This window comes from Falco naumanni, chromosome 11, assembly GCF_017639655.2.
Source record: "Falco naumanni isolate bFalNau1 chromosome 11, bFalNau1.pat, whole genome shotgun sequence".
Lineage (NCBI taxonomy): Eukaryota > Metazoa > Chordata > Aves > Falconiformes > Falconidae > Falco > Falco naumanni.
The window spans coordinates 25,052,067-25,077,986 of NC_054064.1; the positions used below are offsets into that span (position 1 = coordinate 25,052,067).

At 46.5% G+C, this 25,920-nt stretch overlaps 2 protein-coding genes across 4 annotated transcripts in view; one reads left to right on the plus strand and one right to left on the minus strand.

Annotated features, from left to right (window-relative positions):
• RAD54L (RAD54 like) lies at positions 1–23,777 on the plus strand. Of its 3 annotated transcripts, XM_040610259.1 has the most exons (19): positions 292–424; positions 526–618; positions 1,654–1,773; positions 2,528–2,588; positions 4,337–4,472; positions 5,250–5,319; positions 7,792–8,080; positions 8,558–8,682; positions 10,519–10,669; positions 12,541–12,667; positions 14,816–14,890; positions 15,310–15,440; positions 15,547–15,657; positions 15,802–15,925; positions 16,244–16,322; positions 16,426–16,605; positions 17,965–18,128; positions 19,295–19,499; positions 23,422–23,777. In XM_040610259.1, exons 1-18 carry the CDS (start codon positions 422–424, stop codon positions 19,494–19,496), a joined length of 2,241 nt encoding a protein of 746 aa, XP_040466193.1. In that variant the 5' UTR covers positions 292–421; the 3' UTR covers positions 19,497–19,499; positions 23,422–23,777. The 3 variants fall into 3 exon arrangements, with proteins under 3 accessions (XP_040466195.1, XP_040466193.1, XP_040466194.1); XM_040610261.1 differs by lacking the exon at positions 23,422–23,777 and having other exon boundaries at positions 1–424; positions 19,295–20,174; XM_040610260.1 differs by lacking the exons at positions 4,337–4,472; positions 23,422–23,777 and adding an exon at positions 4,526–4,610 and having other exon boundaries at positions 293–424; positions 19,295–20,174.
• The window catches only part of LRRC41 (leucine rich repeat containing 41), an 8,820-nt gene continuing 3,075 nt past the window's right edge, over positions 20,176–25,920 (minus strand). Inside the window, exons 5-10 of the mRNA XM_040610258.1 lie at positions 25,270–25,515; positions 24,227–24,391; positions 23,788–23,886; positions 23,224–23,346; positions 22,255–22,330; positions 20,176–21,052 (exon numbers count right to left, since the gene is read on the minus strand). Of these exons, the coding sequence (XP_040466192.1) occupies positions 20,818–21,052; positions 22,255–22,330; positions 23,224–23,346; positions 23,788–23,886; positions 24,227–24,391; positions 25,270–25,515 (944 nt within the window). The 3' untranslated portion in view covers positions 20,176–20,817. The remainder of the gene's footprint in view (positions 21,053–22,254; positions 22,331–23,223; positions 23,347–23,787; positions 23,887–24,226; positions 24,392–25,269; positions 25,516–25,920) is intronic.

Here is a 25,920-nt window from a genome sequence, read left to right on the forward strand (position 1 = left end):
GCCAGCCACGGGGCTCTGCCGTCTGAACCTGGGTCTCACTTCACCTCAGGCTCTTGTCCTCGCACCTTTGTGCCGACACGGCGCCCACCCGCCTGCCAGACACTCGCACGGAGCACCAGCAGGGCCCGAGGGCCACGGCCTGCCCCCCACCGAGCAGCCTCGGGGAAGCCAGGCCCCGAGGGAGGGCTGCCTCGGTGCAGGGCCCGGCCCTCGGCCCGCAGCTCGGCCGCGCCCTCGCTCCTCCCGCCGCGGAGCCCCGAGCGGGTCGATACGACTCGGCGCTCGCTCGGCCGTGCCTGTTGCCGTGGCGAAGAGGCGGGGCGGAGCCCGCCCGGCGCCTTTCCCGCCTCCAGCGCGGCGCGCGCGAACCGCTCCGCGCGCGGCACGTTACCGCCGGCCGTCTGCCCTGCCCCGTGAGGCCATGGTGAGTGCGGGGCGGGCGGGGGCGCCGGGCCGGGCTGAGGGGCTGGGCTGTCCCCGGCCCCGCTGTCCCCTCAGCGTGTGTGTGCTGTGCCCCTCTTCCAGAGGAGGAGCCTGGCTCCCAGTCAGCTGGCCAAGAGGAAGGCGGGCGGCGGCGAGGAGGAGGAGGAAGAGGAGGAGGGCTGGCATCCCCCGACGGTGAGTGAGGGGCCCCGGGACTCGGCGGCGGAGGGAACGCCCGCCACCCTCGGCGTTGACGCCGGCCTCGCCCAGGCGGGGCTGGGGCGGGCTCGGCCCCGTGTGACTGCCGGAGCCCCTGCAGCCGGGGGGCGGGGCGGGGGGCCGGGACCCGCCGCTGCCCAGTCAGTCCCAGGTGCCTGATCGGGGGTTGTTATCGACCCCGCCCTCTGGGGATTGAGGACTAGGCTCTAAGTTTATGCTGTTTTCACTAGCTGGGAGAAAACTTATCTCAGGTCATGTAGTCAGTAGACACTTCATTGTGTGCGTGTGATGCTTCGTGGGTTATGGAAAAAACTATCCCTGGGAGAGCTTCCAAGTGTTTGTGAGAGGGCTGGTAACTAGGAATAGGTAGATGTTCAAGACGAAACAGAATGTTGTCATGCTATGTACTGTGTGATACAGGTTAAAGAGTCTCACCTAGTGCTTCCTGTGTCAAATCCCTTTTTCTGTGCCAGCAGGTAGTTAAAACCATGCCTCAATCTGAAGAGGACTCTGATAAATGAGGAAACATATCAATGACTTCATGCCTTGCTAAGTGCCTGAAATTTAGGTTTCAGTGTGAAGCCTTTTCACCTGTGCAACAGCAGATGCTGTGGGAGCCTCAGGGGACTTTCATGTAGTTTGTTCTGTGCTTCTGACCCTTCCTTTTTTTTTCTTCTGCTTTTTTTGTTTTTTAGGGGAGGAGTGGGACAGGACAAATCTTAGCACAGACAAAGCTGCCTTTTTAGGTTAGAAAGTGGTAGCTATCTTAGCTAGGAGAATTTTTTAACCTTCATGCAGGTGAAACTTTAGGGCATGGTGACCTTTGTGGTGTTGCTGGCTCTGCCCTGTGGTGAGGTGGGGGTGAGTAATGATTGTGTCTGTTCAGAGATGCTCAGCTGGCTGGGTGGATTGTCTGTGTGGTTAGGTGCTTACTGAGTGTGACAGCAATGCATCTATCTTCTGGTCTCGCCAAATGCCCTTGAGTTGTTTTGTCTTGATGCTGTTTTTCAGACTCGGAAGAGACAGAAGCCTGTCAGCGAGACGGAGGGTGGAGAATGTTACAGGTCGCCTTTCCGGAAACCCTTGGCTCAGTTGACCAATAGACCTCACTGCCTGGATAGCAGTCAACATGTAAGTGGGTGTTACTGCTGGCACACCGTAGCTGGTGGGTTGTGTATGGAGCTCATTCATCAAGGGAGTCCAAATGCTTCCATGGACCCTTTCAATCAGAGGTGTTATGGAAGTGACATACACACAGAGTCTTTAGGAGAGGCTTTTGCTAGCTCCAGCCATTTAATGTTGAAGGACGTGTGGTGCAGGAATGTTCTATAATGGAAATCCTGAATAAGAGAGTTCTGTGGAGCCTAGGTGAGGGACAGTGCCCAGGGACATGTGGGTAGCTTTCCACGCAGATGGCTCAAGTGCTGTCTGCTTGCCCAGTTTGGTCTGGGCTTCCACTTGCTGGAGACCAGGTGCTGGACTGGCTGGGTGCTTGCTGATCCAGCATGGTTTTTCCTACGGTGGTAACCCAGTTCCTTTACAGGAAGTCAATTGCCTGACTGAATTACCAAGGCGGGGGAAGCAATAGCATTTAAAGAAGTGAATAATGCCAGTGGATTTAAGAAGGGGAGTTAAGAAAAATCGATTTTACACATTAGAAAACCCAAAGGAAAATAGTTTTGATAAGTGGAGTTGTGGGGGGAATTGTGCGGGTTTGTTACTTTCTTTCTTTTGGATATTCTTGAAAATATTTGGAGTTGAAGCTTGAATAGATGGACTGTCAGCACTTGGCAAAATTAACTTCTCAAAAAATGTTCTGGGCTTGCCTTCTTGAGCAGTCTGTGATTTTAGACTTCTTAAGCATGTTTTCTTTCTGAATTCCTAGGAGGCTTTTATCCGCAGCATTTTGTCCAAACCCTTCAAAGTCCCCATTCCAAATTATAAAGGTAAGATGAGGAGGTTTAAGGATTGTCTGTGTTGACTGACTGGGGTAAAACAGATGATGCTCAAGCCTGTCAATGTATCTGTGGGGATTATTGTTATTTTTTGCAGTGATGCATATGTTCCAGAAATCCTGATTTAATTTTGAAAGAAAAATACTGTCACATTAGCCAAGTCTTCATATTTCTTACTAGTGTTTAGTTTGGATAATCCTACATTTCAGAATCGGATTTTGTGTTCTTACGGCTATATATTTGATGTAGTGCCAGAAGATTGTACACCATATCGCAAATACAAAAGTAAGATGAATTCCAAGCGATGAAGGTTTACCATCTAAATAATACCCTAATGATACTAACAGACAGAAGGCTGTAGGTGAAAAAGATAGTACATGCCAGTTTTCTTTCTACTTGGCTTCGTGTGTTGAGTCACAAGGTGATCTTCAGAGCAAGGTAGTCTTGAAGTTCAAAGCCTCAGCTGGTTTGAATCAGTGAAACACAAGATCTCAGAAACAAATGGGCCAGATCTTGTCTCCTTCCCCTTCACTGTTCAGCTGGAAAATTCGAAAGCAGATCAACCAGTTTCACTCAAACTTTAGTTACAAAAATATGTCCGTAAGCAGACACTGACTATGAAATGACAAGCCCCAAAAGAGTTTGGCAAAGTTAGTTTGTGGAAAAGCAGATTTGTCAGGAGGCTGAAACAGAACTGTAACTGGAGGAGCTGCTTTCTGCAGCTGTTACCTTCCTGTCTTAATTGGGAGATGAGGTTGTTTCGTGTGCTCTTTTCTTGGTGTGCATGCATTGGTGCCTCAGCTTGCAAGGAGCTTTAACAAGCAGTGGGTAAACTGACCCTGCTTGAATCTTTCCCAAGCAAAATCAATCCTGGGAGCACAGTTGCCTGAGTTTTGATGGGAAAAGGGATTTCTGTGCGTGTTCTTTTTGTGTTCTTCTCCGTTCCAAAACTGTGACATCAAAATATAATACTAGGAAGTACTAGGACTCATGCTTGGTTTCTGCTTTTCACAGGAATTGGCTTCAAGGCCAGACATCTACTGTTGCTCAGCAGAGAGAAAAATAATACCCTAGAGTATGTAATGGCAGTATGGTGCTAACTATGATACTGTAAAACTTCATCACTTTGAAAGATCAATTCCTGACCTTGCATAAAAGATACAATTTTGGCTAAGTCTGGGTTAAGTGATCCAGAAAGAGGGTTTGACCGAGTATATACTGTGTATTTGGGAATGTATTTCTTGAGCTGCTGAGATGTACGTTCTGGAACTCTGCTTGTCTTTCAAAAACCTTTGGGTACTAGGAGTAGCTCTGATGCCCAGAGACAGCTGAGAGAGACTTTGTGCCTGTTTATGGTTGGATGCCAGTGGCACAGGTCTGGGGTGAAGTTGTTGGTCACCTTGCAAGACAGCATATGCTGTTGTGTGTCAGCATATATGGCATCTGCTGCACCCAGTCATGCCCATTTTGGTGCACCTAATCTGGTGGCCAATGCCATTGCTCCATCTTTGCCTTTGTTCCTTCATTCTGTTCTTTCCTGCTGCAGAGCTACCTGCTGTGTGCTGGCAGAGTGCTGCCAAACAGTAGCCCTACGTAGGTGTGCTGTCTGCACCAGTTTGCATCTCCACTCCAGCACACAATTAACTAACTGTTCCTAAATGTAATCAGACCCTTCTGCAAGGCTCTGCTTTCTGCCAGGAAGGAGTTGTTCTTTGAGTTGTGCCTTTGTTTGCTTCCAGGGCCACTGGGTTTGCGCGCACTGGGTATCAAACGGGCAGGGTTGAGGAATCCTCTCCATGACCCTTTTGAGGAAGGAGCTCTGGTTCTGTACGAGCCCCCGCTGCTGAGTGCCCATGACCAGCTGAAAATAGACAAGTGAGTCATCACCTGGCGCAAATGTTTCAGCTCTGATCTCCTTGTACACATAGATTTACGCGCTTTCTTCCCAAATGTGTCTGAGCTGAACGTCAAGGGAATTTTAGTGCCAAGTATTCAGCCTCTGAATTGGTTCAGGTATAGTAACAATCAAAGGAGGAATGTACCCGTGCCAGATCTTTGTGTTCTTCCACAGGCTTTTTTATCTCACACTCATCCAAAATTTAAATCTGTTGCAGGGAATGAGCATGGACACATGAAGAAGCTGCTTAGAAAATCTTATGGCTTAATCGTTAGTCAGGAAACATCAGCATCTAAGGACAAGCAAAGGGTGACTGACAGTCAAATGTTAGGCTGCCTAATGGTTTTTATTCTGAAGTAGTTCCTGTTGTGCTGTTATAACTTCAAAGAGCTGTCAGCTGGATCTTCATGGACAGGGGAGGGTTTTCCACTCTCCAGTAATGCAGTTACAATATAGTTATCAAAACAAGAAAAACAATGACTTTTTAACTGTGTCTCCAAACCATATTCTGCCCTTGTTTTAACCACAGACCAAATACATAGTTTTACTGATGTTTCAGACAATGGATCAGACCTCTGTGACTTCATTCTCAAAACTGATTCAAAATTAATCCATTTTTCGCTTTTTTGTTGGCAGTTGCTTCCCTCATGCCACTGGGGAGTCCTCAGTATAACAGTGAGATTTAAAAAACCCTAAACATATGCTGTGCCAAATTCATTAATCACACTGTCTTCTTCCTTGACTGCCTCCTGCAGGGACAAAACACCTGTCCATGTTGTGGTGGATCCTGTCCTCAGCCGTGTTTTACGGCCCCATCAGAGAGAAGTAAGTTTTCCATTGGGACCTGAGAGTGTGGCTGGAGGGCTTGGTGCATTTCTGAAAGCTGCAGTTCTGCTGGAATTGTTACCCACCGCTGTGAGGTGTACATAGCCCTCACAGGCTAACAGTCTGTGACAGTCTAACAGACTCCAGTCTGTTGGAAATGCAAAGTGAAACATTTAACTGCCCTCTTAGAGGCCTGAATGCTGCAAATATCCTCTATTCTGTGTTAAACAAGAGGATGTGCTGGGAGTATGACAGTCCTGTTCGTCCTTAAAAATGTGGAAATTTGCTGCTTGCTTGTGGGTAAGAATTTTCTCTTTTGCCTCTGATCTAGCAGGGACAGAGCACTCCCAGCCTAAACGTGATGCTGCCCAATGCACAAGTGTGTTCTCTGGGGTTGTAGGTCAGGTCAGCTGATAGTGGAAACTGGGGAGTTTCTGGACTGTTGTGCACTGGTTACGCAGGTCTAGGAAAGCACGTTGGCCGACTTCTATGTCACCAGTGGTACCTTAAGAAAAGACCAGATTCTTCAGGGAGATGGAATCTTGCAGACTTAGGGCTGAAAGTCCAGCCTTTACTTATCTTGAAGTCTGGAGATGGAGCTCTGCCGAGTGGAACCCTATGTGGAAGGGGTGAGATATAGTTGCAGTAAATTATGTTGCAGTCCAGTCTTGAGTTGGGCAGGGCAGACTGTCCACTGCTGTGTTTTGCTGGTCAGCAGAATTAGTTGGATCTTCAGTCGCTGAGCCAGGAAACGCTGAAGCTCTTTTTCTGGTACCATGGTTCCCAGGACAGCGTGGAGTAGATTCCTGCTTCACTGTGTTTTATTTGGACATAGGTATTCACACCTTTGTAGGTGTGAGCTGTCCATGACCTACGTAGACTTGGAATTCGCCAGTGGAAAGCGCCAAAAAACATTTTATGTTGTAAATATGTGCAGCATCACAATATTGAAGCAGTGGGTACTAATTGCCAAATACATAATGTAGGTATCTGAACAGTTTGAAGTTCATCACAGATGCAGTATGTTATCATTTAAGCCTAGAGGCAGCACAGATGGAAGTTGTGCTTGCTGATCTTGCAGGCTAAGCGGGTCAAGCTGGATGTGTCCCTGCATGGGAGATCAGTTGGCTCTAAGAGCACTGTAGGCTGCTCCTGGCTTGTACTTTTATCTCAGAGTTGGTACTGGACCTGTGATCCAGTGCAATGCTCGTGTCTGGCTACATAGCCGGAGGCACTCTGGTTTTGGGTAAGATACTGCCTGCTGGTGCTTTTGTCAAGTAATGATAGTTACGTTGGTGTACTAGGCACACTCTGGTTTTTGACAGCTGAATATCTCTGTTAAAGCAGTCTCTGTTCTAGTCTAACAAGTCTTTGCCTGCTAAGATTCCTGTGCTGCTTCAGGTGATGCTCCCAGACTGTACAGCTTCACTCCATCTTTGTCATGTCTTTTGCCGGGTTGCTGGGAGGTTACCCAGCTGGATCCCCAGTCAAATGCACTCTTTTTGTCATTGATGTATTTCATAATTATTCAGCTGGCTTAAATAAACGTCATGAACCTGTTGTTAGGGGCCTAAAAAAGAAAGAAAAGGATTTGAAGGTACAAGTGAAGGTGTTCCATCTTCCGGTCCCAAGTAGTGGAGCACAGAGGCATGAATCCATCCAGGTGTATTTAGGTTGTGTCCCTTTCCCTGCTCTGGGGACACAGTGCAGGAAGCTTATATGTTTCCAATACAATGCCCTGATTTTCTCTGACTGTCATCACATGTTAGAGGAACATTTTGCAGAGTCTTGGGGGGGTGTGTGTGTGTGTTTTGTTGTTTTTTTTCTTTCCCCCTGCTTTTAGTTTTGGTGATGTGTCAGAGCCTAATGTAGGGCTGAGCTCTTCTCCCACCGTGTGATGTGGGCTATAATCTCAGCTCTGTGTCTTCTCTGAAGCTAAATCTGCTTTGGACCTTGAGTCCCCAGGTGAGTCATTGCACTTCTAGGCAGAAGTGGTGAGGTCTGCTTGAGGGTGTTCTGGGAGTAATCAGGCAGCAGAAACAATTCTGCTCGCTCTATGATTCTGTGTTTCTAAAACTACCTAACTGGGTGTTGTTAAGCTGATTAACCTCTTTGCAGTGATTGATGCAGGTTAGCTGATGGTCTGGGTCTATCTAATGCAACCAAGGGTAGAAATTTCTGGAAATTTATGTCAGGAAGCTAGTTATAATTGTACAGTTAAAATGTAGTAGGATGTTACAAGCTATGTGTTGGCACCAGTAATGTTGTTCCAAACCAGGTGTGGCTGCATTTTGGCTCTGTCTTGGGTGATTTCCCTCAGTCTCTTTAGAATACGCATGTCCTTAGGGATGTGCTACACAGATTTGCTGTTTGTTGTAGTACCAGTCCTGTGCATTGTGGTAATGAAGCTGTAATAAAGTTGTCATTCTGCTGGTGTCCCCATCTAGCTCTGAGAGAACAATTTTTTGGCAGGGAGTGAAATTCCTCTGGGACTGTGTGACAAGCCGGCGGATCCCCGGGAGTCATGGCTGTATCATGGCAGATGAAATGGGGCTGGGCAAAACCCTGCAGTGCATCACACTCATGTGGACACTTCTCCGGCAAAGTCCAGACTGCAAGCCTGAAATTGAGAAAGCCATGGTGGTGTCTCCCTCCAGCCTGGTGAGGAACTGGTACAATGAAGTAGAGAAATGGCTGGGGGGAAGGATCCAGCCACTGGCCATTGATGGAGGCTCCAAAGAAGAGATTGACCGTAAACTAGGTAAGAAATGTTTGCAAATGGTGTGGTTGGTTGACTTAGGTCAAAATCTTGCATTGGAAGAAGCCTACAGTAGCTGATTTGAACATCTCTGGGCTGTCATTAGAGCTCTGGAAACTGACAAAAGTCTCTCCACTAACATGTTTAGGTCAGACCCTTGCCTGTTTGGTAATAGCTGATCTTTTGCAATAATCAAAGTCCAGTCATGTGCTTAAGTTAGGGCAGTCCCAGTGCCTCTTCTTTGCTCTAGCCAGAAGCCAGGAAAGGACTGGGCAGAGGTAAGAGGGGGATGGAAATGGGGACGGTTGTGGGGAAAATAGCACAGGTATATGTGGGTGGAAGGGATGCTATGAAGTAATTGAAACGGACAGGTTTTCCTAGATTTTTAAGGCAAAAGTTTTAACTACAGAGCTTGAACCTTTTTCTGTTGGTTTTCCTCATCCCTTTTATTTTTTCTTTTTACCTCCTTTCTGTCTGCAGTTGGCTTTATGAACCAGCGTGGCCCGCGAGTGCCTTCACCCATCCTGATCATCTCCTATGAGACCTTCCGACTCCATGCCGAGGCGTTACAGAAAGGCAGTGTTGGGCTGGTCATATGTGATGAGGTACAGGGGAATCTTTGAGGGGAATCTGTTCCTGATAATTTTCTTGAGATCTGGGCAAAACTGGCTCTGCTTTCTTAAAAGCAGGGTGGGCTGCAGGAAACAAGGTTTAGCTGTGGACGGCACCCATTGTGGTGTTTGAGAGGCTCTTGGGTAACTATCTCATCCATACTGGCTGAGGCTGAACAAGAGAGGGTGTTTTTGGGAGCTGAGATATGAAGAAAATCCAGGTGGTGGTAACTGTGGCCACTTGGTAGGTCTCTGGCTGGTTGGAGGCACCTACTAGGGCCCTCTCAGTGTGAAATACGTAGTAGAAAGGAGGTCCACTGCCTATCTGACACTGAAAGAAGAGGCCTTACTGTGTTGGGAGGGTAGTGCCCTAGCTCACTGATCTTGTTTGCATTTGTTTGTGCCTGTCTTTGCTAAAGTAAGAAGTACTTTCTGTTTGGCCTGGCCTCATGTTCTGCCCAGTAATTTTTAACATGGCTCTGTTTTGAGCAAGAGGTTGGACTGGAGACTCCCAAAGTCTCTCCCAGCGTAAATGATTCTGTGATTCAGCATGCTCCTGTGTGTAGCTGGCTGCTGGCATCTGGCCATCTTATTCTGTGCTTGGGGAGTTTGAAAGGCACTCCCATGGCAGGGACCCTATTTCCCTCTCCGTAGCATCCTGCTTGAGGCAGAGGTAGGAGAGTGGCGTGAGGAGTTATGTCATGTGCTGCTTGTTCAAGAGGAGACAAACCTGGCTTAGATCTAGCAGCCAGCAATCAGGGAGTCAAGTTTGCCAAGCCTGTGTTATCAAGCTCTGCTTCCACCTGGCTGAAATCGAGTTGTTTTTTCATGTATTGATCCCTGTTTGTGGTTATAGGTAGTGAGAGCCAGAGATGCTCTAAAGGACAAAATAAAAAAAAATGCTCTCTGCCTCCTTGAAACGATCAAGCCAGGGGGCTCAGCCACTGTTGAGGTGTCCTCTGCTGCCAGTTAAGAGGGAATTTGTTAAATTAGCGGTGCCACCCAGTGGTTTGGGTCCGTATTTGCTAGAGTAGTGCTGAGAGGAGCTTAATAAGAGCATCCTCACAAGTGTAACTCCAATCCACCTGTCTACCAAGTCCGTGACTGCCCACACCTCTCAGTGCCCTTGGGATGAGACCAACAGCTAGGGATGCTGGGAATGCAGGTCCTTGGCCTTGTCTTCCATATGTTCCCAATAAATACACAGCTCTGCAGTGGTCTGGCACTTAGAAAAAGTGTCCCATCACTTATGCTTTAGCATAGCACTCAGATGCTAATAAAGTTGCTTTTCCCAGGCATGGGAAATGGGGCCTGTATTCATGTTACCCCAGTAAGAGGTGTGCAACCTCTTTTTATTAGTGTGCAAAGGCCTGAAAATCCTGGATATAGGTGGTCTGAGTGGTTTGTGGTGTTGACCTAGAGTGATGCAGTGTTACTGCTCCAGAGTTCAGGGCCTCGTGTTGATAGCTGAAAACATCTCCATCTTTGAACAGGAAACAGTTTTTATAGCTAAGATTAACATGGTCGTTGTTATTTTTGTGGTAGGGCCTCTTGCCTGGGTGTGACTCAGGTGTTCCTGGTCTCGGAAGCTTGTAATGTCATGTTGCCTCGCATAATGGCTTCAGGTTTCCCACCAGATTCTTGCCTTTGAAAGAAGTCTGTTGCAACAGTTAATACACATACACCACTTAGTCCACTACCAGGAATGGGAAAAGTGGTGAGGTGCCTTGTGGAAGATACAACATACCAGTGTTGATGAGGATCTCCAAGCTGCTTCTGATCAGGGCCACTGGATTTATCAGCTTCATTCCTTTTTTCTTTTTTTCAAAGGGCCATAGACTGAAGAACTCTGAAAACCAAACATACCAAGCTCTCAACAGCTTAAATACACCTCGACGAGTCCTTATCTCAGGCACCCCCATTCAGAATGACCTGCTTGAATATTTCAGCTTGGTGCACTTTGTCAATTCAGGCATCCTAGGTAAGAGTTGAATGTGTGAGAGATATGAGGGAGGGGGAAATTGCTGGCAAGGCCTCCCCTAGCTACCAGTGTTAGTGAAAACAGCAACCAAGACATTAGTGAGAGGAAAGGTCACATACAGGTTGGAGACTTACTCTCCTTAAGTTTGTATCCAGAAAGTTTAGATCAGGGTGTCCTGTTCTAGAGGCTGTATATCATCAGAGCTCTGTTTCAAGAAGATTGTAATTTAAAGTACACCAGTCTAACAGGTATTTTGGAAGGGGAATTAATTGAGATGAAATGGATATAAGACCCCAAGTACTACATGGCTGATCTTGCTTAGCTATACTGGTTAGCCAAAATGTTCATGTAGACTGGAAGTTTCTTTGACAGTAAGCCCTTAGAGATACTGCAGGAGTTGCTGGGCAGGAAGAACCAGCTCATAATGGTACTTCCCACAACACTTCCAGGCTGTAGCAAGTTCAGAAATCTAAGCCAGGAATGATGTCTTTGTAGGAAAGGCTCCATGGGGAGGAGAGTTTGACATAGCATGCTCTCTGCATTGAGTATGATAGGCAGCCTAGGAAATGGCTTTTTCCCCTGTGCGTGCTTTCATATCCATTTGGCACAGGAGATTGAAGTGACTGGTGTGAGGTGGAACTGTGTGCTGTGTGGTAGAGTTAAGCAACAAAGCCCAAATTTCTGGCAGTCTGCCGTCCCACTTTCAGATAATCGGAGAAAGCTGAGGGTGGTGCCTAGCATTTGGAGTTAAGACTGCTCCTGTTTTTTAAGGCAATGGAGTCCTGTGCATATGGGGTTAACTTCATCTGAGAGAGAAGGAAAAATGTCTGGAGGAGAGATACCGACTAGTTTTCAGTATCAAACCCCTTCTGCAATTGCTGGTAGCAGACTGAAATATTCTGACTCTGGTTCCTATGTTCTGCTTATGCCTGCAAGCTCTGTTTTCATTTTAAAAGCAAAGTAGTCTTTGCATGCTCTCCTGCATCACTGGGTTAGGAGGTGTGTTTTCCAGTGTGGAACAGCTTGTTTTTGCCAACAGAGGTAGTTTTTTCTGTCAAGGGATGAAAATAAACCAATCTGTAAATCATTTCCTTGTTGGTGTAACTCAGCACCCGTGTTGGTCTGGGATTGTTGTGCATCTAGTCCAAGAGGCTTCTCATTAATTCTAATGCATGCACAACTCCAGTTAAACACCATTCATCAGATTCTTAGTCTTGCAAGCAGCAATTGGGATGTATCTTTCAGCTGTTCTGCCCTCAGGATTTCTCAAGGAAACAATGGGATAGAGTGGTAGATGTTCTACATCTGCTTTTTCTGTGCACTTCAATTTTGGGTAGTTATTACAGGGAGCTGATGTGATTTCCCCTGCCCCCCTTGACCTGTACTTTGGGCAAGGCTAGTCTCCCTGTAGTTTCAGTTTGTTTTTTTCTATGATGAGGTTAATACTGTAACTACTGCTGGCAAAACTGCGTGCATGCAGCTTTTTCCCACTTCCAGCCTGTGACCAGTATTAAGCAACTGATTACAGATAATTTTGGAACAGGCATGCATAATGCTTGTGCTGTTGTTTGCAAGGATGAAATCTGGGGATAAAAGTATAGCTGGAATGTGAGCAAAACCAGTACATGCCTGATGATTCAGATTTAGCTGAAACTGTATGACCTATGCAGTGCATTATTGCTGGAGTACATTATTTTCTTTGGTACTGGTTTGCTTTTCCTGACTAGAAAGGAAAACAAATCATACTGATGAGGCGAGAGTTTGTTTTATCTGCTGGGCCCCATGCTTGTGGTATGATAACTGGAGCTGTGGGGTACTGATTAAAGGTTATTTGGTGGTAGTTGTCACCTTTTCACTTCTGTTTTGTACAGGGACTGCACAGGAATTTAAAAGACATTTTGAAATTCCCATCTTGAAAGGCAGAGATGCGGATGCAAGTGAAGCTGAGCGACACAAAGGAGAAGAAAGGCTTAAAGAGCTGATCAGTATTGTGAACAGGTGAATGTCATCCCTCTTCTCTTTGCAGAGCTTTTGCCAGATCTTTGCAGACCCTTGGTGTACACTGGTATCTTTCCAAATTACAGTTGCAGCTATAATGAATTCTCTTGCCAGTTATGTCTATTCAGCAAGTGATTGTGCAAGTATGTATTGCCTGAGAAATCTAAATAGCATGTAGCTTTAGTCTGAAAAATAGCACATTGAAATGACACAGTTAGCTGCAGTCAGCCCCAAGCAAATGTACTCAGGTACTGAATCATGATTTGACTCTTATGTTTCTGTTTTCTCGTGGGATCTGAATAGTCAGGCAGCATCCTTTTATTTGTGTTAACATAACTACAGTGTAGACTGGGTCAAACTTGAGATCCATCCAGCCCAGGTGTTGTGTGGCAGACAGAAAGTGTCTAAGGAATATTGCTCAGTTCTGCTGTTGATTGCCTAAGTCACAAAAGAGTCCAGCTCACACTTTCATAGCTGTGTTGGCTCTGTAGGGCTAATGGGATTAGACTACAAGTGTCAGAGATGTGACTTATGATCCCCGAGAAGCACTTCTGTGATGTAAAATGCTGTCTTATTTCTCTTTGGTTGGTTTTGGGGATTTGTTTAAACCTGGTTTCTTTTCTATTCACGAGTACAACCATTTTATCCACATCTGCTGGCAATCACTTGTGTCTCTTTAAGAACTCTTTCTAGACACTCAGTTGAATTCTCAGCATTGCTGGTGTCTTAATTTCTTTTTTGTTTTGTTTTTAAATCTGAGCTTTTGCAACCATCACAAATATGATCCTGCAGTTCATAGTCATGGTAAATTGAATTTCACGCTAAGTACAGCCTCTCTATGGAGACAGCTTTGACCTTGACTCAGGTCAGCTTGCAGAAGCCTAAGAGAAATGAAAGGCTGGGAGGAGGAGAGCTTATTCCTTCTTAAGGTGCATTTATTTCTTTTTCTAGTTGATAGAAAAGAGGTGTAAAAGTGAGTTCAGGAATGCTTGTGCCTGTGTTGAGGTCTGTGTCCTTCCTTTATTGTGCAACAGTCACGATGCATAAATAGGGAAGATGAAGCTTGAAAGTAGTAACAGATGAATTAATTGAATTTGGTGGGAATTGTAAATGAGAGAGTGATGCAAAGACATGTGGAATCATAGTTGTAAGGCTGGAAGGGCCCTGTAGAAGTTGTCTAATCCATCTTGCTGTCCTAAGGTAGAAGGTGTTAGACCTAAACCACCCCTTACTTAACACCCACCCAGCACTGAAGACCTTACAGATTCCTCAGGACACCTTTTCCAGAGCATCACTGTCTTTGCAGTTAGAAAATGCTCTTAATGTGTAACATAAATCTTCCTTACTGCAGTTTAAGCCTGTTACTTTTCATCCTACTGCTTATGAGTTTGGAGACCAGATTATTCCTTTCTTTAATAGCCTTTGACAGATTTTGGGGCCATTGTATATCCCTGCTGGTTGTCATCTTTAGGTTTTGTAACATATTTTTGTTGTGTCCTGGCAGAACTGGGTTTCTGCACTTCGTTCTTATTCTGGTTGCTCAGTTCAGCAGTTTTTCTAGCCCATCCCATCTTTTCTAAAGTGTGGTAGAACTGTTCCGTGGGGCATTTCTACAGCCCCAAAGGATATGCCCTTCACTGAAATTGGGCCAGAAAATGAACCTGTCTTGGCTGAGGATGGCTACTTAATTATTACGTGGGGAGCTGCCTGCTTGTGCTTTGGGTTATGTCTGTAGTGTGTTGTGGTTAAATCCTGTCCTTGTTTGCTGTCCATGCTGCTGGTCTGTTGCAGCTCAAGTTGAGAGTGCTGTTGGTAGTCTGATGAAGAACTGAGTTTCTCTTGTAAGGGACTGGGCTTTGTCAGGTGGAATCATGCACAATCCCTCCATGTCTGATGAACCAAATTTGGAGGCCTCACAGAGACAATGGGTTATACACTGGGCTCTGTAGCATGGGCTGATGGAGCTTCTTATCCTGGCTTTCTGTGGGTGGTGGGTGTCTGGCCTTTGTCATGCCATGCATTGGACTGTCACAGACTTTTGTACATGAGATATCTAAGGGACACTGTGTTGAGCTCATGAGGAATAATAGTGATAAAACAGGGTTTTGACATCATCTAAGCATCTGATCTTAATTACCCTCCCTGCAGGTGTTTAATTCGAAGAACTTCAGACATCTTGTCCAAGTACCTGCCAGTGAAGATCGAGCAGGTGGTCTGCTGCAGGTACCAAAAAACACATACTCTGCCAGGAAACGGGAGGAGCAACAGGAAGGACTAAAGTGTTGCAAAAAGCCCTTCCGTGCTTTCCTCCAGGAATGAGATTGTAGCCATTGGCGATGTGTTGCTTTTCCTCCTGAAGCGTGGATGGACAATCTGCAACTGGTGGATCTGCTGGCCAGATGGCATGCTCTGAGCAGCTGTTTACAGTAGAGCCCTGGGCTATGCAGAATACCTGCAAGCTTCTCTTCTAGCTCTGGGATGAGATATCATTGTTCTGCCATCAGCCTTGAAGGCAGTTCTAGGCTATCCATGCTGTGGCCAAAAAAAAGCAGGCTAAAAGGAATGCACTGTGTAGATGGAGGAAGAAGGATAGGGTTGGTCTGGGCACAGGCTGAGACTGCAGAGCTCTTGTTCTGTTTCAGACTGACACCTCTGCAGGCTGAGCTGTACAAGAACTTCCTGAAGCAAGCCAAGCCAGTGGAGGAGCTGAAGGAGGGCAAAATCAGTGTGTCATCTCTCTCTTCCATCACTTCCTTGAAGAAGCTCTGCAATCGTGAGTTGATCCGCTTGTGTAATGGGTTTTGGTTTTACACTGTTGGTGGTGTTTTTTTTGGGTCTCCCTTGTGTACTCTGCAGTCTGAGCTCTGTTTGTTTTCCAGACCCTGCTCTTATCCATGATAAGTGTGTGGAGGAGGAAGAGGGTTTTATGGGAGCCCTGGACTTGTTCCCTGCTGGCTACAGCACCAAATCTGTGGAGCCCCAGCTTTCGGGTACTGTGGAACTCAACAGTGCAAATGTGCTGCCTAACACAGGCAACCATGAGACTGTATTTAGCACCTTATCAAGTGCCCTTCCAAGGTCTTGAATTTGGGAACTGGTGCCCTAACTTTCTTCTTTCTTTCCTTTTTATCCAGGAAAGATGCTGGTTTTGGACTATATCCTTGCTGTTACAAAAAGCACCAGTAACGACAAGGTGGTTTTAGTGTCTAACTACACTCAGACGCTGGACCTATTTGAAAAGCTCTGCAGGAACAGAAGGTTTGTCTTTGGGCTTCATCTGTTTAATCCTGCAAGACTGTACTTGCAGCCTACATTGTAAAATAAACTGGCTATTTTTAAAGTTTCTATCAGCAGGAACTTGTGATCTGTTTTTTACCTCAGATGTTTCCTGAATTGGAACTAAGTGGCTTATGCTTTGGCTACTGGGGTCACTCAGCAGAAAAGCTCTGGCCCTCTGCAAAAGCTCCTAAAGCCCAGGCCCTTGTTACAAGGCTGTTTGTGAAAGATTTTTCTCTTTCAGGTAGGATGTTCTAGTGGTTGCAACAGTCTGATTGTAGTAAATGCTGTATATTCCAGGTATTTGTATGTCCGACTGGATGGCACCATGTCCATTAAAAAGAGAGCAAAGGTTGTGGAGCGATTCAACAGCCCCTCGGTAAGTAGAACCTGCCAGCTGTGAGCAGCTCTGCTGCAAGTTCTGAATGCTCTAAAAGAATCGCTGCCTCTGTAGTTTAATCCAAGCCTGTCTTTTTCCACAGAACCCTGAGTTTATCTTCATGTTAAGCAGCAAAGCAGGCGGCTGTGGTTTGAATTTGATCGGGGCTAACAGACTGGTTATGTTTGACCCAGACTGGAATCCGGCTAATGATGAGCAGGCCATGGCTCGTGTGTGGCGGGATGGCCAGAAGAAGACATGCTACATCTATCGACTGCTTTCAGTGAGTCTTACTCCTCTCACCTCCTCAACATGGAGTTCTTGGTGCCAGCCCAGACAGCAGCTGTGATTGCGACCAGAAGGGGAAGAACTCTTTTGTGTTAGCAACCAGAATTGATTGGAACTTAATGGCTTCCTACTCTTAGATGTGTTGCCATGGAAAACCATGAAGGTTCAAGCTGGAGGGTCATTAATGCAGGCCTTGGTTTCTAATGGTGACTGGCTTCTGAAAAATAGAAACTGGAAACTGTGGCTTTCCAGATGAGATGCTCCTTTGAAGTCATTTAGGCATCTGATTTCTTTAATTTCATGGGGTGTCTGATGGTGAAGTTGCTGTTTTTCAGTCTGGCTGCAGTCTGTTTTGGTTGGGTGTATGTGTACTTAATAAACAGCAAGTACATCCTCAGAATTACAGCAGCTTTTGGAATGGGATTGCCAATTAGCAGGTTCTGTAAAGGAAAACACGAAGGAGATTAGTCTTTTCAGGCTGCTGTAACACTTTGTCCAGCAGTGCCAGTAATGATTACTGCTCAGAAATGTTGCCTCTGCCCTTGTTCACCTCTCATCAGTTCAGATGGTGAGGTTTTGTGTTTTGTTTTGGGTTTTTTTGTAAGTTTGTGTTCCTTGATCAATTACTGTTTCGCTTTGACAAAACAGATGTTCTTTGTCCAGCTCTTCCTAATGGTGTTCCAGTTTTTATGTGACCTGGCTGCACCTGGAAGCAGGGACCTTCTTGGCTTGTAGAACTAGGAAACCATTTTGCAAATCCTGACTAATTACCCCCTCCTTTATATTACATCTGTTTGCGAAACAGACATTTTGCTTTTAGATTGTAGTTACCTTCTTCCAGACAGCGGGTGTGATTGATCTGTGTGTGGGTGAACCAGCAAATACTGCTGATGCTTGTGTCGCCCAGGGCTACCTTGTTGCTGTTTTTTGGGGGGACTTGTGTTTGTGTGTGTTGGGTTTTTTTGTTTGATTTTGGTTTTTTGGGTTTTCTTTTTTCTGAGGCAGTGGTTATAGCTGCTCAGCTCCTTTCCCTTCCTTCCTGCCAGCACAACTTGGTGCAGTGTGTGAGCTTCAGCCACGAGTGGCAGCTCCACCTTTTCCTCATCCATATCTCTGTTGAATCCACACCTGTAGCCACGGCGAAAGACAAGAGAAGCAGAGTTGGGTTAGATCAGCAACCAAATAGGACATGGTTGGAGTGCAGCTAGTAAAACTTGCCTGTCAGCTGTACTGCTCTGGCAGGGCACTAAATGGTCCTGACAGCTTACTGCCATTTGATCTGTGCCACTTTCCTGATGTCGTGCTCCTTTAAACTAGTCCAACTGTGCTTCATCTCTGACACTCTTTCCTGCAGACAGGGACCATAGAGGAGAAGATATTCCAACGCCAGACCCACAAGAAAGCCCTCAGCAGCTGTGTGGTGGATGAAGAGCAGGATGTAGAAAGGCACTTCTCACTTGGGGAGCTGAAGGAGCTTTTCACATTGAATGAGACCACCACCAGTGACACCCATGACAAGTGAGTATACTGAATGACTAATGGATGGGGTCAGCAAAAAAAATCCAGTTTATCTAGTGATTCAGAGGTTCCTCAGGCAGCAGGAGGAAGCTTAAGAGAGAGAGGGCCTCCAGTGTATCTGCTTTTGAAGCTGTTAACCACCTGAAAATGAGCACTTCCTTGCTGTCCTCCCTTTTTATTGTCCTAGAAAAGCTGTGCTGACTGGACAAGTGAGCAGACTATCTTGTTGCTCCCTGTGTTTGGAGGCTATGAAATGCTGCAGCTAATGAAAAGAAATTGATCAGAGCTGTTCAAATTGGTGGGGCCCGACTTGGTCCTTCCTTGCTGGTCTCTTCCTGATGGTTTGTGATCTCCAGGTGCTGAACTGCTTCTACTGCCAGGCTACTCCATCTGCTAAGAATTCATGAGGCCAACCCTAGTGCTGTTCTGGGGGCTAAAAGAATCCTCTTCTGCACTGCCTTCCCTTCTCCCCCACCCCTGAGACCTGTGGTATTGTAGCCACCAGAAAGAGGACAGGGAGTGCAGGAAAATGTTTCACTGTGAAAGTTAAAACTCTTAGTTCAGGCAAGAGTGAAGAGGATTAGTTTTAAGCCGGCTCGGAAGCTTAGCTCTTTGGAGGTGTCTTGTCTGCATGGCAACAGCGCTTGCTGGCAAGGCTGCTACTGCTCTTTGTCTCATGTGGCAGCTCAGTAGGGTGTCTGCAAAACAGCCTGAGCACAACCCAGTGGCCATGGTGGGAGCCAGGATGGAGCGGTGTGGAGGGTGGTGTGCTCTCTTGAACTTGGGAAGCCTGACACAGTGCTAAGGTGTTAGCAGTGGGGGTGTTCGCTCAAGATCTGCCCTTAGCAACATCCCTCACCTTTGAGGAAACACCTCCTGAACTTCCTCTGGGTCCTGCTGGACCATTCCCACATGGCTAAACATGGAGGGGGAGTGCTATTAGAAACAGAACCCCAGAGTTTCCAGAAAGTGAGAGAGTCATTCCTTATCTGTTGCACGTGTCACAGAGGGGTTGTACTTTTAAATGAAACGTGGCAGTAATTAATCCTGTCTGAAAATCTACTTGTCAATGTTTCAGGTGGAGGGGAGTTAATCCAAATGTTACTGGGCTGCATTTTTAAACAACCTGTACACTAAAATAGAACCTCACGCTGACTCTGTTCCAGGATCAAGTGTCATCGCTGTGTGAATGGCCACCAGGTACGGCCCCCTCCCGAAGGGTCTGACTGTACCTCTGACCTCTCCCAGTGGAACCACTGTGCTGATAAGAGGGGGCTTCAGGACTCTGTGCTGAAGGCTGCGTGGGATGCTGCCGTCACCTTCACTTTTCATCATCATTCCCATGAGGAGCAGCGAGGGATTCCCTAACAGGTTACTGTCCCCTGTGGGGGCAAGGGCAGGCTGCTGTGGCAGTCCATCCCACTTCAGTCCCTTTGAAGGAGAGGGGCAGTGGGTGGCAATACCTGCTGGACAGTTGTGTGGCTGTGGAATAGCATAACAGTGTGGTTTCTGAGAGGCTGGAAGGCGCTTGGCATTGTTCAGTCTGCTGCAACAGCAATGAGTCCATGGCTTTTTCTCTGCTGTCGTATTATGTGCCTGAAACACAGTCCTTTTGGAACAGGGAATAACTGGTCTTGTAGACTTGGTCAGACTCAGCACTGGTTCTCATGCTGTTGGTGTCTGTGCCTTCTACTTAGCCAAGTTTTTTCTCCAGGTTCTGCAGTTTTATAGCACTTAAATGTGCACTCGTGTTTTTCCTTGACAGCTATGGCTTACAGCTGCTGATCAGTAACTTGCAGGATCCATTTCTGTGGTGAAATGTGAACCTTGCTGATTACTCGGGAACAAAAGGATTTGTACAAAGGAAAAAAAAATCACCTTTATGTTGAACATCTGGCCTGAAGATCATGCAGGCAGTGGGAAATCAGGTTCTGTTGAGGTAACTCCATTTCAAAAATCACTTGCTTTGTTACGGGCAGGATCCCCTGATCTAGCAGTGTTTTTTAATTAGGTCACATTACAAGCCAGTAATAAAATTCATACATTCTGGGTCTTAACTATATTTTTATTATAAAAACATTACAAAAGAACAAACTACTCAAAACCTCTGTAAAATGACTGCAGAGAGTGTAGAGGGGCAATATGGTTGCAAATAAACAGGAGGCTGCTTGGTCCATAAAGATTTTTTTTTTTACAAAGTAAAATTTTCCAAATGTAAAAGATCAAGGCTGGATCACAGAACAGTTGAAGTTGGAAGGGAGCTCAAGGTCATTGTCCAACACCCCTGCTCAAAAGCATGGTCACCAACAGCTGGTTGTCAAGTCAGAACCAGATGGCTTTTGAGTCTCTCCAATAGTGGAGACAGCTATTGATGAGACATTGGCTGAAGCAACATGAAATCTGGCAAGAAGTCACACAAACTCATTTGATACCTGTCCCACTTAAAATCTTCAAACCAAGAAGATGATAGTTAGATCACATGGAAATACAGCTGTTATCCCACACATTCTTGTGTGTCACTTCACTGTGGTACCCCTTCATCAAATAAACAGAAAAGTGATGAGAACAACTGTGTATGCTGCTTGAACCAGGAGAAGAAAACCCCACCTGTGCTGTGAAATAGGATCTATTGCCCAGGAACTGAGCTGCTTAGTTCAAGCTGATCTGTTTTCTCCTGCTCCTGCATCCATCACATGACACTGATGTAGTCAGCAAAGGCCTGGGAGGAGTCCCACGAATCACTGACCACACTACACACAGCTTTGAGACGCCGAAGAGCTTCTTGAGCTGTTTCAGCATCCTGGTCCAGCCAATTCTGGAAGAGGCGGAGGTGTGTGAATTGAATCTGCCCCCCTCTCTGCTGGATGTGACCTTCCAGCTTCTTTGTGAACTCCAGGAGTCCATCAGGTTTGATGCAATTTGAGCTTTCAGGGAAAGAAGGACACAAGTCATTAACTGTCTAAGCTATAATGTAAGCAGTTTCAATTACTGTTACTTCTAGTAACCGCCAGTGCAGGTACTTGAGGACATTCCAAGGCAAAGTACAACTTTCTTCACCAATACAAAGCATGAATGGTTAGTTAATTTTGATGAAAAGCAAAAACTGAAGCACAGTAATACAAAGGGCTGCAAGCTTTACAAAATTAAGGTGGTAACTACTGAGAACTTATTATTTTGGCCTCCTTACTACTGACTTTAGACCTAGCTGTGGCCTTAAAATGGTGCTGGACCCAAGCTGCTGGCTAAGCAGTGCCAGAAGCACCTTGGTCTCATAGCAGCTGTCAACTTCCTGGACCAAGGAGCCTGGCTCAACCTACAGCTGCCAGTGTCAGCCTCATCATTTCTCTCTTCCTTCTGAGAAGACCTGGAGAGCATGTGTCAGGTCCTGGTGTTTCTAGGAGATTAAAAGGTCATTTCCCCTGCATAGATGATACATAAATATGAAGTTGCATGATGGATTTAATCTTGAGAGAGGCACAGTAACAATCAGGATTTGAGGCTGCTGAAGGACTGGCCATGGCTAAATAAACTGTTATGCCTATGTACTCTAAACAACCTGAGAGACATAAAGAAGGTGGGGGCAGGGGGAGGAACCAAACAGTTGTTAGTACTGCAGCAGCGCTACCCTCCATGTACATCAGGAAGGTGAGTGTCTGCATGGCTGCTCAGGAAGAGAGCAGCATTTCAGGTTGAACACCAAAGATAACAAAAGGAATGCAGAGGCATTCACGGGATCTGACAGGGCAACAACAGCATTCTCTCCTTATACAGAGGCAGCGGAAACAGCCGTTCAAGTTTGGTGGCTAAGAATAAACGTACATAGGGACATTAGTTCTAACTTGACAGTACAGGAAAGGCTTGCAGCAGCCTCCCAAGGGAGCAGCAAACCAAAGCTGCTTTTAAGATAGAGCTTGACTCGTTTATAAAAAGGACAGTGAGATGCCTCAGATGCTGGAGGTCCTAGAGGCTGTATGTGCCCATTGCAGTGTTCTCTAAGCAATTCTTGTGCACGCAGTTCCTTGAGGAAGGAACAAAGCCATGCTCGGGCTTCTCAGGTTGTCTGAGGCTAGTTCAGCTCCAGCCCTCCCCAAACAAGAAATTCAGTGTGTTTAGAGCAGCAGAATACCTGACATCCAGCTGGCAAAGAGAAGAGGAGGAATCTTCGGAAAAAATGTCTGCAAGGGCAACCAGCCTGTGATTCCCTAGAAGGGGAGAAATACGAGTGTTAGGTGCAAACTAGGAACTGTCTTAAGTATTTCAACGGCCACAGGGCTGGGGTAATAGTGCAGAAAGGAGGCTGTAAGCATGTGCACGCAGCACAAAGCGCTCAGCACTGTGTTCAAGGCAATGGGAACATGTGCTGACAGGGCAGTTCGTTTCACTAGAAAAATCCCAGTTTTGTTTGAAAAGTCAATATGCAGCTTTGTTCTAAAAACAGCCAAAAGCACAAAACCATGCAGGGTTAAACACAAACCTTAGAAAATAAGTGTATTTCGGGTGATCCCAAGCTTTCCCATTTCATTTCATTAAAAGAACAGAGAACAGTATTCTGGATTTACCTGAAATTGATTTCTCAAATGTTTTTACTTGGCCTGTGATCCAAAAAAGTCTGCAATTTCTGCATAAATCCAGTTCCACTTCCTTGACACAAACCCTTACTTTACTTATTCCCATCCCTCCAGTGGCTACCAACAGCTTTTAAGGCACAAACTACCCAAACTTGGGGAAAACCTGTGCCTCTAAATGAGAGTAGTGCGTCTGCTGCCAGATCTGTTCCTGTAAAGAGTCTGACGCAGATCAGTGTTCAGTCACAGCTGGAGCCCTGCTGATAACTTGCTTTTACTGCAGAGAAAAGCAACTGTAATGCCTGCACAGCACCTGGGCTCTTGGTACATTGCTGAATGCAACTGAAATTTTGCCTTTAAAAAATGAACTCTGTGCTCCTTACTTTGTGAACTAAATCCACCCTAATGATGCATGTGTTAAGTTCAGCACTAAGGTCACCAGCTAGCATAGTCCTAACTCCAGCCCTGAAGCTATCTCCAAGAGAGGTGGTCTAAGGTCAAGGCCCCACAGCAACGTGCACAGTACGCACCAAGGCGATTCCCAGGCAGTTTGAGGCTCTTCAAAGATGAGTTTCTTTTCACAGTGTCGATTATTTCTGACAAAAACTCAGTAGTAGAGCTTTCAAACAGCCGGCAAAAGGAAAATGTGATTTCTGCAGAAGAAACAGATAGACAGTACACATTAGTACTCCCTGCGTGCTTCATTATTCCATAATTACATCCTGCAGGCAGCTCCAGTCCCTAATCCGTATGCAAGAACGAAGCTTCCCCAGCAGTGGATTGCATACAGCAGCGCTGCCGCTCTGTCACAGGAAGAGAGAAGAGATCACACCCAGGGAAGTGGCTTTGCCAGTTAAAGGCTAACGTGCTCTGCAGGTTAAAACATCTTTGGTTTATAGCCAAGACTATGGACTCTTCTCTGCAGCGTACACCAGCTTTGCAGCTGCTCCTCTCTCTGCCCTGCTGGCACCAAGAACCAGACACGTTCCCAATCTGCTCCAGGACAGTGACATTTGCTACACCTTACACATCTGAAGGTCACCTCTTTAAATGTCAGCCAACCAAAAGCAGCCACACCCAGGATTTTACTGTACCTTGCAGGCCAGGATCCTGAAGCAAAAGCAGAACTTCTTTCTGGTGCTCAGCCAGGTTCACATCATGAAAGCTCAGTTTGTTCAAATTCTGATTACACTCTAAAAGGAAAACAAGTTCTCAGGTGAAGCACTGTACGTCCCTGGGATAAAAAGACCCTGACCCAACTACCAGCTAAGGCCCAGAAAACAAGTCAGACTGTGGATAATTTGTGCCGGATTGTGGGTAATTAACAAGGAACCATCCTGCTCTGCAGGATCATTCACATGCTCAGCACAAGAAGTGGGATGGATGACACCCACTTCCTTTTCTCAGGAGACTTCAAGGATGGCCACACTGAAGAAATGGACTCATCTAAGCGGGATTAATACTAAAGGATGGAAGATCACAGCAACGAGACCACTCTGTCACAGTGATGCTACCTGCAGGTTAGCAGAGTACCTTTGAGTGCCTCCAAAAGGAGCCCAAGCTCCTGAGAACAGGGCAGCGTGGCGCTGTCAAGGGACAACTGCTGGAGGGATCTTGATGCCTTGAGCACTGGCAGCAGGAAGGCAGTGTGCAGAGGTTCCCTGGGGAATCGGATCTCCAGCTGCTCCAGGCAGCTCTCTAAGGAAATTAAAACCACAATCAAAGAGCTTGGTCTGGAGTGCTCATAGCTAGGTCCTACAGCAAGCAAGATGTCTGCATGCCTGACACATGACTATCATTTAGGTTGGCAGAAAATGCCTATGCATCGTGCCCTGCCACACAGAGCTCTACGGCAACTCAGACCTATGGTAACGTAGATCAGTTAAGGCTCATTTCAGGACTCCTGCCAGACCACAGGGCCACTAATTCCTGCTGCATTCTGGCAGCGAAACAACACTTGAGAAGAGGTCACCCTTTACACACAAACCAGTCAGTGTCCTCCCAGAGCACAGCTCTTCACTGACCCCACTCCATACTCGCTCAGGCTTTGCTCACTGCTTTTATGGTCATTCGAGGGCTAATAAGGGTGATTAGAGACCTGTGAGCCGAGAACATGCTGCTATAGCTCCCAGACCACAATCCAGAGGCTGGGGCACTGCTTTGCCATCACCTGTGGGATTGTGACAATTAAGAGATGCTTTCCCTCTGTTTAAGTGTCTGTCCAAGTCTTACAGCCTCACAGTCAATAGGATGCACAAAGCAGAAGCTTCCAACCAATTTACAGATCTGGTGGGATACACTCCCTGTGGGCTGCGTGAACAGTCAGTGCCAGCAGGGTACACCTGGCCCTGTACAAAGCTGATGTTGCAGCAGGCTGGTACACAGCAATACAGCGCTTTGTCCAAGACTCAGGCTCCACACAGCACGTCACAGACTGGAAATGACAAACAGCAACACCATCTAAATCAGAAAGGCAAGGCAGTAATCACTTAATTTACACTGTGAGTTCAAATCCCCATGCCATCATCAAATCTGCCTGCCACGTCCCGATCATCACTCAGAATGACGATTCCTACCTGGGATTTCTACCTCACCGCAGCTTGGATTCCCCTCTGGCCCGTTCCCCTCCAGCTGGTTTTTGAGGTCGAAGCTGACTGAGAGCGTGTGGAGCTGAGGAAAGGCGTTCAGGATGCAGCAAACAAGCTCCATGCAAGGCATGTGGGAGAAGATGTCGCTCACGCGCACCACACGGAGGTGGCAGTCCGAGTGGCGGGAGAGGGCCCGGAGCCCAGAGAGGATGCAGAAGATGTTTGCACCCAGGCCTGGAACAGCATTTGTACAGAAAGGTGTTAGCTGTGCCTGCAGAGACACCAACACACACGCAGCTGGAGCTGCACCTATGGCCAAGCAACCTAAGTCAAAGGCAAAACTCACAGACTGCTTTATCCACACATTCTTAAGCTAGACTGTGTATATGGGAGATGGAGATCTGGCTCTTCGCCCTCTCTGGATGGCATTTAAGCACAAGGCTGGGGCTGTTGTGGGGCAGAACAGCCCCATTCTCCCCCTCAAACTAGTCCCCACACTTCTTAAACACCTCTACTGATGCGCTTCTCAGGATCGGGTACCAATACCTTACAATGCCCATTCCAGTGAAAATAAAACCAGGGTAAACCTGAGCAACAAGTCAGACCGTTAGACCAAGGCTGGAAGGCAGCAACCTGTAC

What these genes read in the sequence shown, in the direction of transcription:
- RAD54L (XM_040610261.1), top strand. An exon ending in AGGGCTGGCATCCCCCGACG is followed by an intron (nt 619 to 1,653) that starts GTGAGTGAGGGG and finishes GCTGTTTTTCAG; the next exon opens with ACTCGGAAGAGACAGAAGCC. An exon ending in CTTGAAGAAGCTCTGCAATC is followed by an intron (nt 15,441 to 15,546) that starts GTGAGTTGATCC and finishes TTTGTTTTCCAG; the next exon opens with ACCCTGCTCTTATCCATGAT.